The 12,342-nt window shown below is 48.4% G+C and overlaps 1 protein-coding gene across 1 annotated transcript; it reads left to right on the forward strand.

The window, feature by feature from the left end:
• The first annotated feature begins 62 nt into the window (after nucleotides 1-62).
• On the forward strand, nucleotides 63-9,200 carry RNF166 (ring finger protein 166). The gene is made up of 6 exons (XM_066637178.1): nucleotides 63-310; nucleotides 3,259-3,415; nucleotides 4,704-4,816; nucleotides 4,989-5,103; nucleotides 5,771-5,878; nucleotides 7,849-9,200. Exons 1-6 carry the CDS (start codon nucleotides 111-113, stop codon nucleotides 7,912-7,914), a joined length of 759 nt encoding a protein of 252 aa, XP_066493275.1. The 5' UTR covers nucleotides 63-110; the 3' UTR covers nucleotides 7,915-9,200.
• Nucleotides 9,201-12,342: the final 3,142 nt, after the last annotated feature.

Genomic DNA, 12,342 nt, shown 5'->3' on the forward strand with positions numbered 1-12,342 from the left:
GGCGCCGATGACGCAAGGGGCGCAGACCCCCCGCCCCTTCCGCTTCCGTTCTGCGAGCTTGCTCCCGGCAGCGGTGCGGGCTGCGCCTCCCCCTCCTCCTGCGCCGCTCCATGGCCGCCGCGATGTTCCGGAGCCTGCTGGTGTCGGCGGGGGGCGGGGGGTCCCGGGAGGCTCCGCCGCCTCCCCCGGCCGCCCCCCCGGCCGCGCCGCCCGTGCCGCCCGAGGGCGCCGCCCTGGAGGCCCAGTTCAGCTGCCCCATCTGCCTCGAGGTCTTCCAGCGCGCCGTCCGCATCGCTCCCTGCAGGCACACGTGAGCGAGGGGGAGGGGGGCGGTGGCGTAGCTGGAGGGGGCGGAGCACGCAGGCTGGCAAGCGGCCCCCCTTCGGAGCCATTCCCGGCGGGGGGAACAAAACGGAGCTGTACGGCTTTCTCCCTCCCCGTACGACTCCGTTGTGCTCCCCTCGCCGGGAATGTCTCTGAAGGGGGGCCGCTTGCCAGCCTGCGTGCTCCGCCCCCCCTGCAGCTACGCCACTGCGGTCCAGAGCTCACTTCTGGCCTCCACAGGGGCTTGTGGGCAGCTGCCCTTGGGGGGAGGGGTGCAGGCCAGCCAGACCCTTCCCTGCACACTGATTCCCTGCTTATCCTCACAACGTCCCTGTGAGGTGGGCTCGGCTGAGGTGGAGGGAACTCTGCCCAGGACAGGTGTGTCTTTGGGACAGGTGTGTCTTTGCCCAGGACAGGTGTGTCAAGAGAGCCTTGACCCTGACATACCCAGGTGTGACAGACCCAGGTATGACATACCCTGACATACCCTGGGCAAAGGTGTGTCTTTGCCCAGGACAGGTGTGTCAAGAGAGCCTTGACCCTGACATACCCAGCGATCTTCATGGCTGGAGATACTCAGACCCAGGAGTCTACCCTCTGACCACTGCACTGCACTGGCCCCAGCCCCCTGGGGATCATACAGGTTGTGTACAGCGTTGCAAAACCTTGCAGAGGAACTAGAAGGCTGTTCTTGCAATTAATTTTTCTGAGCTTGCAGCCTGAAGCTTCTACAGGTGTAGGTTGGTAGAGGGAACTCTGTGCAGGGGCAGGAATGTCTTTGGGGAACCAATTCCAGAAGAGAGCCTGTCCCTGGTATCATCAGGGTTGCATGGCATAACAGAGGACATCTGGGACATTGTAGTGCAGTGATTTTCAACCTTTTTCAATCTATGGCACACTGACAAGGTACTAAAATAGTCAAGTCGCACCATCGGTTTTGGGACAAGACAAGGCACACCATGCTTTGGTGGGGGGCTCACATCCCCCAATGGCCCTCCTAATAAGTGACGCTCCCCCAAACTCCCGTGGCACACCTGCAGACCATTTGTGGCACACCAGTGTGCCACAGCACAGTGGTTGAAAATGGCTGTTATAGTGAAATGTCCAGCTGGTCTAATTTATTTTGTCTTGAGCACCATGATAGTAGCCATGATATATGAGAGCCCTTGCAGAGTAGAGCAAAATGATGGGCATCTGCATGAAGGTGAACTCGGCCTCTCAGAATCATAATTGCGTTTTTTGTCCTTGTCGGATGCACACACAACTGATAAAGGTGGTTTGAAAAAGGTGAAGTAGGCACTTAGAAAACAGATTAGTTTGGGGACAGATTGCATAGAGGCAGTGCAGAATTGTGACTGGTGTTGAAGTGAGCGTCTCATTAAAGTTGCACAGGAGCCATTGGAGATAATGACTCGGAGATAAATCTGATGCACGCAACCTTGTGCTTGAATCTTTCTGACCTTGATGAATGAGCACAGCTCGACTGTCTACAGCCAGGACAGCAGCCGAGGCCCAGAGAAATGTCCGTCCGTCCTCTGGCTGCACAGAGAGATGTGGGAGTTGCCATTTTGGAGAACCCAGTCCTCTCTCTTCATCTTCCTGAGCCACCTTATTCTAGGCTTGTCTGCCACTGTCATTTGGAAGTGCTTTGGTGTAGGGATGCTTAGTGTAGCACTATTAATTATTCTTGGTTTAAATATCATTCCTGAAATCATAATTTTAACTAAGCAGAGATAAGGTTTTAACTGCCAGCTTCCTCTGTGTCTTGGCATTGCAACTTTCTCATCCTTTAGGGTTGCTTCTTGTAAGGGTCTCCTGGAGCAGATATGCTGATTCCAGAGTCACCTGCAAAGTTCCCTTTGACAAGTCAACAAGGTAGCTGAGAATTCTCCCAGGAAGGTATAGCTTTGAGGAAACACAAGGGCTGTAGTATGGGAGAGAAATGCCATGACAAAGCCTGTGTGCCAGCAAGCGGGTCAGCCGTCTGTCCTTTCTGCCTTTCATATTCCCTTGTGTTGCCGTGGGGTCTTTCCAGTCCAGTGGTTATTGGGAAGAGTTTCTTCCCCTACTTTCAAGTACAAGGCTCTGACCCCACAGGCACACAGACTTATGGGAGGCAATTAGCTCTGTCCTGTGGCCTGTCGCTTCACGGCAGGTTCTGAAGCACCTTTCTCTGGCCCAAGGTGCTTTGGATCATGGCTCCTAGTCTAGCCCCTCATTCTAGATGCAGAGGCAGACGTTTCCATACGAGAATGGCATATGGGAATGTGCTGGTTCGCTCAGGCACTTGGACTCAAAAGAAGAGATGGTGGGCACATTAGCACTTTCAGTTGCATGAAAAGCTGTAAGTTGATTCCGGCCTCTCCACCAGCCAGGTGGAAGTTCTCGTCGTGCCACAGAGTCGGCACTGGTGCTCTCGAGTCTTTGGGATATGTTAAAATGCCCTGCTTATGAAGAAGCAGAAGACCCAGCAACTTCTGACTTGCATGCCTGAAGATGTGAAACAACTGCCTTTCCTGTATTGCAGCAGGATGCCACTCGTGTGCTGAGAATGCCTTGTTAGTTAATTTCAAGTAATAGTCTCCTATTTATTACCTTATATACGGAGCATTAAAATTCAGCAGTTGCAGTACTGAAAAGAAGTGAACATTCAGGCACGATTAAACCAAAAATCATAAAACAGAGCAAATCAACAGCCACAATCCTTAGTAAAAAATCCCAGCGGTCCTGCAAGTAGGGCTTGCAAGAGTACTCGGTAGCTGCTCCACATTTCTGGGCCTCCCTTTCCCCAGGGGGGTCACCAGCCCCTTCTTCGGAGAGAAGAGCACAGCCAACCTCCTGGCCGATTTTTTGCTGGCAAGGCTGGGGGTGTACAGCCAATACTCCCAGGACTCTTGACAGCTGAGTAGCACTGGGGCTTTGTCTTCTTTTCAGGTTCTGTGGGGAGTGCCTGCAGCCGTGCCTCCAAGTCCCGTCTCCGCTCTGCCCACTCTGCCGCATGCCTTTTGACCCCAAAAAGGTGGAAAAGGCCTCCAGTGTAGAGAAGCAGCTGTCCTCCTACAAGGCACCCTGCCGAGGCTGCAGCAAAAAGGTGAGTTTGAACCACTTGCACGAGTTGCCCTTGGCTTGCAGGGAAGGAGCTTGTGACTTGGTAGGTTGGCCTTTTCCCTTCTCTGGTGAAGGACATTCCAAGCCAGGAGAAAGGACTTATGGCTGAGCTTAGTGCTTATGGCCTTGACATGGTCACTGGATGCCAGGACTCGGGTTTTCAGTCATGATATGGGAGGCAATGTGACCGTGGAGTTGTTCTTTTTTTGCTTAACTGATGTTTGGCAGATGCATGGAAACTTCTAATGGTTAGAATCTAACCATTAAGATGATGTGGCATGTTTGTAAGCAAAACAAACAAAAATGGTTGTAAATCTCTTGCATTCTTGGAGGTGAGAAAAAAAATTAGTATATGTTGTCCTTCAAAGCAGGCCTTTCTCTGCAAAGCTGCTCCCTTTTTTGTGTGTGCTTTGTACTGTGGTATGTAACTTTGCTCAGCTGCTCAAGTCATCTGTTGCATAAGCCCCTTTCTAGGTCTTTTGAAGGAATATAGCAAATCCCCACTTAAAGTTGTTTTGTTTTAAATAGTTTCGTTATAAAGTTGATGGGTCCAATACTAGGTTTTGAGTCTTTATTAGTTTGGTGATGTTTTTGTGACAAGAGATACGTTGTAGGAACATAACTCTTGTTTATGTATTTCAATTAAGAAATGGTAAAATTGGTTTTATTAAAAGCAGTTTTGTTTGAAGTGCCAGTTTCCAAGAACCTGTTGACAACTTTTAAGTGACACCTTGAAGCCTCCACCCGTACCATGGTGGAGATTGTATAGATTGATCATACATGACTTGGAGAAAAAGATTTTAAATTTTGAAATCTCTTCATCCTCTGTGATTTTGTGTGTTTGGATAATTTGTTAGAAACAAAACTGTCCCTGTGCTTCTCCCTGCTTGTTGTCTACCAATGGCTCAAAACCCTGGGGTGCTCTTCCGCCATCTGCCAGAAGACATGACTTTATCTGGCTTAGGAGGCACTGCTCCTTAAAGCCAGTCCCTTATGCTTCCTTAGGGAAGGTTTGCAGACTAGGCCCAGCTTACTCTTCCGAATAAGGTGAGGTTCCCCTTGCTTGTAGGCAAGGCAGAGGGAAAATTGAGAGAGTTGAGACGGCAGCAGTAATAGATCTTGATCCTTGCTAAACTGAAGCTTTTGTGTGTGAAACTGTCTTGAAGTGCTTGGGATGAAATCAGCTACAAACTAAACAAAGGGAGAACCCATTTATTGATTTCCAATATTTTTATCTCATGTGCCCAATTTATTCCTCTTTTGTTTCCTAGGTGACACTTGCAAAAATGAGGTCCCATGTCACATCCTGCGGGAAAGTCCAGGAGCAGATGGCCAACTGTCCAAAGTTTGTTCCTGTGGTCCCGACTTCTCAACCCATTCCCAGGTATTAATTCTTTCAGCTGTTGGGGCAGCGGGTGATTCAGTAGTTTCATGTTTGCTGGGAGGATGGTCGGCATCTTGGGGGTCACTGTGGGAAAGGAAGCAGAGTGCTGGATAGAATGGGTCTTGTGGTGTTCCCTTGAGCAACCTTTCTGGAACTCTTTCTCCCTTCTCAGCAATATCCCAAACCGGTCCACGTTTGTCTGCCCCTACTGCGGAGCACGGAACCTCGATCAGCAGGAGTTGGTCAAACACTGCATGGAGAACCACCGCAATGATCCCAACAAAGTGGTGAGCTGTACAAGTAGATCTGGCGGCATGGCCAAATAGGGAGCTGGGATAGCAGGAACACCTGCTGGTGTTGTCGTCTCTGGGCCCTCTTGTGTGCAGATTTGGGGACAGAAGGGGGCTGAATCCTTGGCTTTGAAACCTTGTGAGCAAAAACACTGAGGCAAGACCTGTGTGCTCGGGTGGGGGAAGATTCGAGTTCATTTTCCTAAATTCTCGTGCTGTAGGCATCAAGTTGTGTCCAAACATGAGTTGCCCAATGCTGAGATAGTTGTGAACTGCAGATAGTTAATTGTTGCATGCCTGCTAATGCCAGGGCAGGTAGGCACCTTGGCTGGTGAAGTGCTGGAGGGAATGTGACTTGCAGTGAACTGAAATCCTGTTCTCGCTTGAATCGGTTCCCTGCAGAGCGATGGAGTCTGTGGGTTTGCACACATCTGCTTCCAGGCATGGAGTGCTCTGTCTCTTCTGCTTCATTAAATTGCTATTCAGCATCTCTAGGCAGAGGCAACTGTGTGCCTCTTTTCAGCGAAGGAAAAGGGAAACAAGGATAAATGGAGCCTCACTAGAGAGAGGGAAGAGTCCTGTCTTCACCTGCTATTGTTCCACTTATCTTATGTCAGGGGCAGCCTCTTTGATCTTCATCTATTTTTTCTACTGTATTCTGCAGGTATGTCCAGTCTGTTCGGCCATGCCGTGGGGGGACCCCAGTTATAAAAGTGCCAACTTTCTCCAGCATCTCCTACACAGGCACAAGTTCTCATATGACACATTTGTGGTGGGTACAGCTATGAAACTTAACATCTGCAGGGTCCATTAGTTGGTTAGTAAGATCCCCAGTCCTGAAATTTTAAGGATCACCTTGGAGGTGGTGGTTTGGCTTAGAGTTCTGGCATTGCTCGGGACCAAGTTGTCAGCTCTTGGTGCATTCAAGGGGTGGGTTGGGATGGGATGAATTTATTTTTCTGTTTGTGTGGTGTATTCATTTTAAATATACTGCAGAGAAACCACGCAATATGCAACCAGCATTAACAGATACTAGAAAAATTACTAATCAGGTTTTCTAAAAGCAACATTGAAGAGCAAATTCATGAATATATTGTTTAGTACTTAAGATCTAAATCTCTAAAATTTGTTACGTGTCGCAATATGAAACATTTCTGCAGTTAACCAATCTTTGAATTGCATTATTACCCCTGCCTGGCCTTGTGCAGTTGCTGTAGTTGTCTTCTTATTCCATTCCAGACTCTCTTTCTCGGAAGTCCACTTTCTTCCACTTCAGAGCCACTTGAGCCCGGGGGGTGGTTCTTTTCAGCCTTTAGAAGGCTTCTTCCCTTTAGGTCACCTGGAATAATGTGTGCCTGCTTTGCTTGCACATGAATGAGCAGCTTGGCTCACTTGTTTCCCTAAGGCTGATGTGCGCAGCTTTGGATGAAAGCCAGCATGAGAAGCAATTATCCTAGAACAAGGCACGAGGAGTGCAGAGGGGCAGGTAGTTGCTGAGTGGCTGAACCCCTCAGTCATGCAACGGATAGGCTGGGAATGCTCCTTATAGTCTGTTTCTTTGGGTCATCTTCATTCTTTAGTCCCCCAAAAGCAACCACTCCACCTAAGTTGCGTGGTTCCTGCTTTCCTCTGAATCTCGGAGACTTCCAATTCCAATACAAACCTGCCTGTGCTTTGAGAGAGTCATGAAGGCTCTCCAGCTCACAGGCCTACTCAGAGGGGGCTTCAAGGGTAAGAATGGTCCGGCATCCACCCACCCTGCTCACTCCAGTATTTTTAATACCTGTGGCAGTGGTAACATGCTGTGCCAGTGCTTGGGGGGGGGGCAAGGCAGAATTTTGTCTGAGGACCTCAAGCACTGGTAACCCCATTCACTGAGGTCAGGCAGGATGAACAGATATTGGACTTCTGTGGCAGGAGCACCCTGTCTTTGGAATGGCTTCTCTAGTGCACACCCCAGATGCAGGCCCTCATAAGTTTTAGGAACTAGTAGAAAAACATGATCTATTTCATCCATGCCTTTTCATGTGGGTTTTATTTCCTCTTGTGACTGCTTGGAGTTTTATCTGCTGCTTCAGAGTGTGTGCATGCACGTTATATTACTCCTGCTGTTCTTTGTTTTTGTTATTTTATTGTCATTCTTTTTGTTTTGTGTTTTGATTTTGTTTCTAAGGCTTGCTTCAGGCATCCTTGAGGAGGCATGATACAATTTTATTAAGTAAATTTGAGCTGCCAGCATGCAGAGCTGAACATCTTGAGATTGTCCTCTGTCTTCGGTGCGTGCGCATATATGCACGCAGTTTTTTAGCCCTAATGGCTCAGTGCATAAACATGAGGGCAACAGCTGGCAAAATTTCGGAGGGGGCGAAGGAGGCTTTTGCAGGGTGAGGCTACAGTTGTCTACATAACTTCTCACTTCCTACAGAATTGCTTTTCTGTCAAGAGTAATATTTGGTGTGTTCAGGTTGAAGTTTGTGGACTTCCTTAATTTATGATCAGTCGGAGTGGTAATGGTGAGAACCCTGTGACCTGTGTGAAACTCAACCAGAGCCTTCAAATGATACATCTGGAGCCCTTCTAGGTGTGACTTTCAGTTTTGAATTTGGAAGTCCAGGTTTTCAGACTTCCAAATTCTGGATGAGATTTCTGTTCCAACGTTTTTATCAGCAAAGCAGTGTTGGGGTTAGGGAGAAATGCCCCTTGTCCAGTCCCTCACGGTGGTCTTGTTGTCCTTGTTTCCAGGACTACAACATTGACGAAGAGGCTGCGTTGCAAGCTGCCCTGGCACTCTCCCTCTCCGAGAACTGAAGGCACCTGCAGTGTTCAGACTGGAATTGCTGCAGGGCCTCCCTGGCCTTCCTCAACAGGCCCCTCTCCTTGTGGCAGGGGAGGTGCAGTGTTCACCCTTCTCTCTGCATTATCTAGCAAGTAGGCAGCCTGTTTCCTCGGCTTCCGTCCTGCCTCATTCAGCCAGGCAGCACCTTCCTTTTTTTTTTCTGAGCTGTGAGGTGAGGGGACTTGATGCAACATTCCGACATGGAGGAGTGCAGCGGCTGGCGTGCCCCACCCAGTGTGCATGGCCAGTCAGGCACAGTTGGTACTTCCAGTTGGACATTCCGTATCTGTGTACAGAGGGTGTATTTTATTAAGATACTCTTAACAAGATTTTGGCCCTCATTCTGTTTGCGGTTTATATAGCAACAACGCATTTTGTGGAAAATTTATCCAGTTTGACTTTTTTTACTCACCTGTGTTTTTAACTCATTTTATTTTATTTTTAAAAACAGCATGGGACATCTGAACCTTGTAGGAATATTTATTTGTGCTCTGGGTGCAAACTGCTTGCTGCCCAGTGGTTGCCCTCAAGGTCAAGACCCTTGGGGCAAAACTCATGCGCGGAAATGCAGAGAGCTCTTTCCGTAAGACCCGCAATCCTAGATCACGAGCAATGCAGTCAACTCTCCTCTCTCTCTCCCTCCCCACATCCTACCCGGACCAACCTGGTTCATTTTCTAGCAGCTTTTGTGATACTTTAGAGGTTCTTTGTGGTTTTTTTCTACATCTGTCAATGTGACAAAACTCTTTTCACATTTTATAGCAAGAGGGAACCAAGCAGTTAACTCTTGAAATTGCAATATCTGTGTTTGACTAGGAACAATAGTATTTTTATGGAACATTATTTTTTAAAGTATATTTTTTAAAGAAAACAAAACGGCATGGATTCAAGAAATTTCAGGCTTGCAGGGGTGGGGAGGCTCGCTGGAACCTGGAGCAAGAAAGGGGCTTCCTTTTGTGGACACCTCAGCAATGGAACAGTCATTAACCTTTTTATGAGCTGGGGGTCTTTCCTCCTCCTCTGAAAGAAAAACATCTCCATCCAAATGACATTTCTGGGTTTCCTTTTCTCTGAGTAATAATCGGTTTCTTTTTAGAAGCTAGAAAGACGTGCGTAGCTGGCTGTTCAGGGCTCTGCAAGCTGTAAGATGCCACTGCCACTAGGCACATCAAGGTTTTCATGATCCAGGTATTCTGAGAAAAGGTCAGTGGGTCTAAAATAGATTGGAATGAATAAAAGCTGTGAATAAGCTACACTATAGAGGTGTCTTTCTCTTCGTTGAGTCATTTACACGTTAAGTGGTATTGCATCTGGCAGGCACGTGACCTCCTAGTTGTATTGAACCGCACTTCTGAACATTTTTGTGTGATTTAAATGTTTGTCACATTCTCACCTGCCAAAAATTACTCCATTCAGACAAACATTTTGATTACCTGGTGAACCTGTTTGTGGAGAGACCCAGTTTTGACATGGCATCACTGGGTGAAAGACCTGCTTGTTTTCTGCTTACTGACATGTAATGTCTGAATTGAAGGTTATATGGAATCTCTTCCCCCCACCCTGCCCCCCAGCCAGGTTGTCATTATTCAAGAGTTCATTTTGGGATGTGAATAGGTGCAGGTTCTTGCACCTGCTGATGGTGGTGGAGATTTAGAGCAAAGGCCCAGAGGCCAAGAGGATTGCAATGTGCGAGCACATTAACTTCAAGGATAGTCAGTTGGCACAGGGAAGGTATGTCTCTGGTGGTGGTATTAGTTCTCACTTTTCATTTTAAAATACCTTCTGTACGCTATGTTGCAAACAGTTGACTTCCGTGAGTTAAAAGCTGCCAATAGAGTATGGCCAAAGTAGCTGAACTGTGAATCCCCAGTGCAGACTTCCCCAGTGTTGATCCCACCTCTGATGTGAACTCACAAGGTGGCCTTAGGCAAGCCATTCCCTTTCAGCCTCGGTCTTCCCCATCTGCCTTGCAGGGTGGTGGTGAGGACAGCACCAGGATCAATCTCTATGAAGCACTTTGCACATTCAGCTCTACACTGATACTTGCTCATTAAGGTGCTCGTGCTGAACCGGGCAGCAGGGGGAGCAGCAGCCTCACCTTCTGGTTTTCCTTATCTGGAGCTGTTTTCAGTGTCCTGCTTGAGATGCTCTTGGCAAAAGTCACAGCACTGGGATCTTGTTTGAAATGGTCTTGAAATGCACATGGGCCAAACCGCGGCATTGCCACAGGAGAAGTCATGACTAATAACTTAATGGTTTCTTCTTGCTCAGTAACATAACATCAAAACTCAGCTGTTCATATTTCTAATGAAGCTCTCCCCCCTTTCAGTAAACACAATTTTCCATGACTTGTACCATTTTTAATTCCTTAGAATTGTCTAACAGCAGGGAGTGCCAGCATGGTTAAACAGCAGCAGAAATGGTGAGGGAATCACCATCTGTTTTAGATGATGATTCAGCTAGAATCACTTGGTTGCTTTAGCTAATCCTTTCCATGACCTTGGGGTCAATCTCTTCATAGAAAAGTCCTAGGACAGATTTGGGGCCTCAGCCTATGCCCTGTATTTCCTGTCATCCTAACCTACTTCTCTGTTTTAAAAAAAAAAAACCAAAGTGGCTAACAAATACTATACATCAAATTAAAAGTAATTTTAAAATCTCACAATTGGGGGAGAGGCTGAGCACCAGGACAAGAATTCTAATAAGACATCTGGAACACAAATGGCTTGAGTGTATATTTTAGTACTGATGGAGGGAATATTGTGAGCCCCCAAGCATTGTGTCCTCTAAGGGCTCTTGGCTGGTGTGTGGACCTGTTCTACATCACAGTGCCACCTCCAGGTGTTTAATGATGTCACTGTGTCATTGCTGAACTTCTGGCCTTGCACTGTGTGAAGCTCAGCTGAGGTGCTCATCTGCACACAGAGGGACTGTTGTTCTCTCTAGGTAGGCCTCTGCGATGCCATTACAACAAAGGCTCACTCACTTTCGTGTGCCCCAGCTGCACCTCCATTGGCAGTGCAGCGAAGAAAAAGGCTTGCAAGGAAGAGCTCGAGCCCTGGCCTTATGCCACTCTGCCATGAGCTGTGCTTGGTCTGAGCACTTAACTCCTGCACAACAGCAGGAACCTTGAGGAGTGTGAATCAGCCCTGCTCCTGGATGCTGGACAGCCTTTATTTGATGCCGTTGTGGATAGGAGAAAGCAAATGTCTGTAAGCAATGTCTGGTCAGTTCAAGAGGAGGAGAATGGGAATGTGAGCTGGTGATAGTGGGAGCGGGACAAGTTCACCCAGTGGCCTGTAGAGCTGTTGACTTTACAGCACTTCAGACCACATCACCTGTTTGTCTTTGTTGAAGATGTCCCTGAATCCTAGATTGCAGCAGCTGGTTTGGCTTCCTAAAGGTGAACCAAGGGAGAAGACAGTGCTGCAAGCAGTGTCTTTTGCCATGGGAGCTGCCCTTCACCCCCTCCCCCCATAGGACTCCTGCACACTTGCCAGCCTAGGCTTGTCACTGTGACCCCCCCACAACCTTGTTTCTGTCTCTCCCTGCCAGCAGGGCAGCTGTATCACTACTTTCGACTACATCTTTATCAGCGTGACGCAGGACTGGGAGCATCTTATCTCCCTCCCTGGCTTCTGTCAACATGCAGACCCAAACTTGTTCACTTCTTCAAGCAGTTGGTTATCAGCGTGACTTCAGAGGCCTTCATCAGGTTGCTTAATTAGGCTAGAGTGCTTGCTGGCTTCTCCCCCTGCCCCCATTGTTTGCAGTTGCCTGCCTGGTAACTGTGTGCGGATGTCAGTGGTGCTGTGGAAAACTCCAGGTCTTCTTGTGCAATCCTGCTGATGGCTGTTGACATGTGAGTGTCTGCTGGGAAGATCAGTGGACAGCAGGTTGCTGTAAGAAGCCCAGCCTGCCACATCTGGGCCTTGTGGCTAATGCGAGGGCAGGAGAGCCACTGAAGTGACTGACAACCAAGCTGTGAACAAGGATGCTTCCTCTGAAGCTGACTTTTACTGCTTTTTAGTTTTGTTTTTGCAGGTGCCACATTTCCAAGTACCATCTTTTGTGAATGCCACCCCTGCCACAGCAGAGGCAGCAGCTGTGCACAGAAGTGGTCAGCTTGCCCTACAGCTGGGACCTCACTCTGCACCTGCCTCCCCCCCCCCCCAACCGGTTCCCCTTGATGAGCCAGGAAGCTGCCCTGTCACCAATTGCCTCCTCTTCTGGTGGGGTTGGGCCAGGCGTGGAAGTGGCCATGTGGTCACTGTAGCAGGGGAAGGGTAAATACCACTAGTTGAAAAGCACTGCTTATCTGTCCAGACCAGTAACACTTACTGTGAGCAAATGGGGCTCATCTAAGCAGGGGCTTTCCCTGCACTTGTCACCTGACCTGT

This window comes from Tiliqua scincoides, chromosome 9 (genome assembly GCF_035046505.1).
Source record: "Tiliqua scincoides isolate rTilSci1 chromosome 9, rTilSci1.hap2, whole genome shotgun sequence".
NCBI classification, from domain to species: domain Eukaryota; kingdom Metazoa; phylum Chordata; class Lepidosauria; order Squamata; family Scincidae; genus Tiliqua; species Tiliqua scincoides.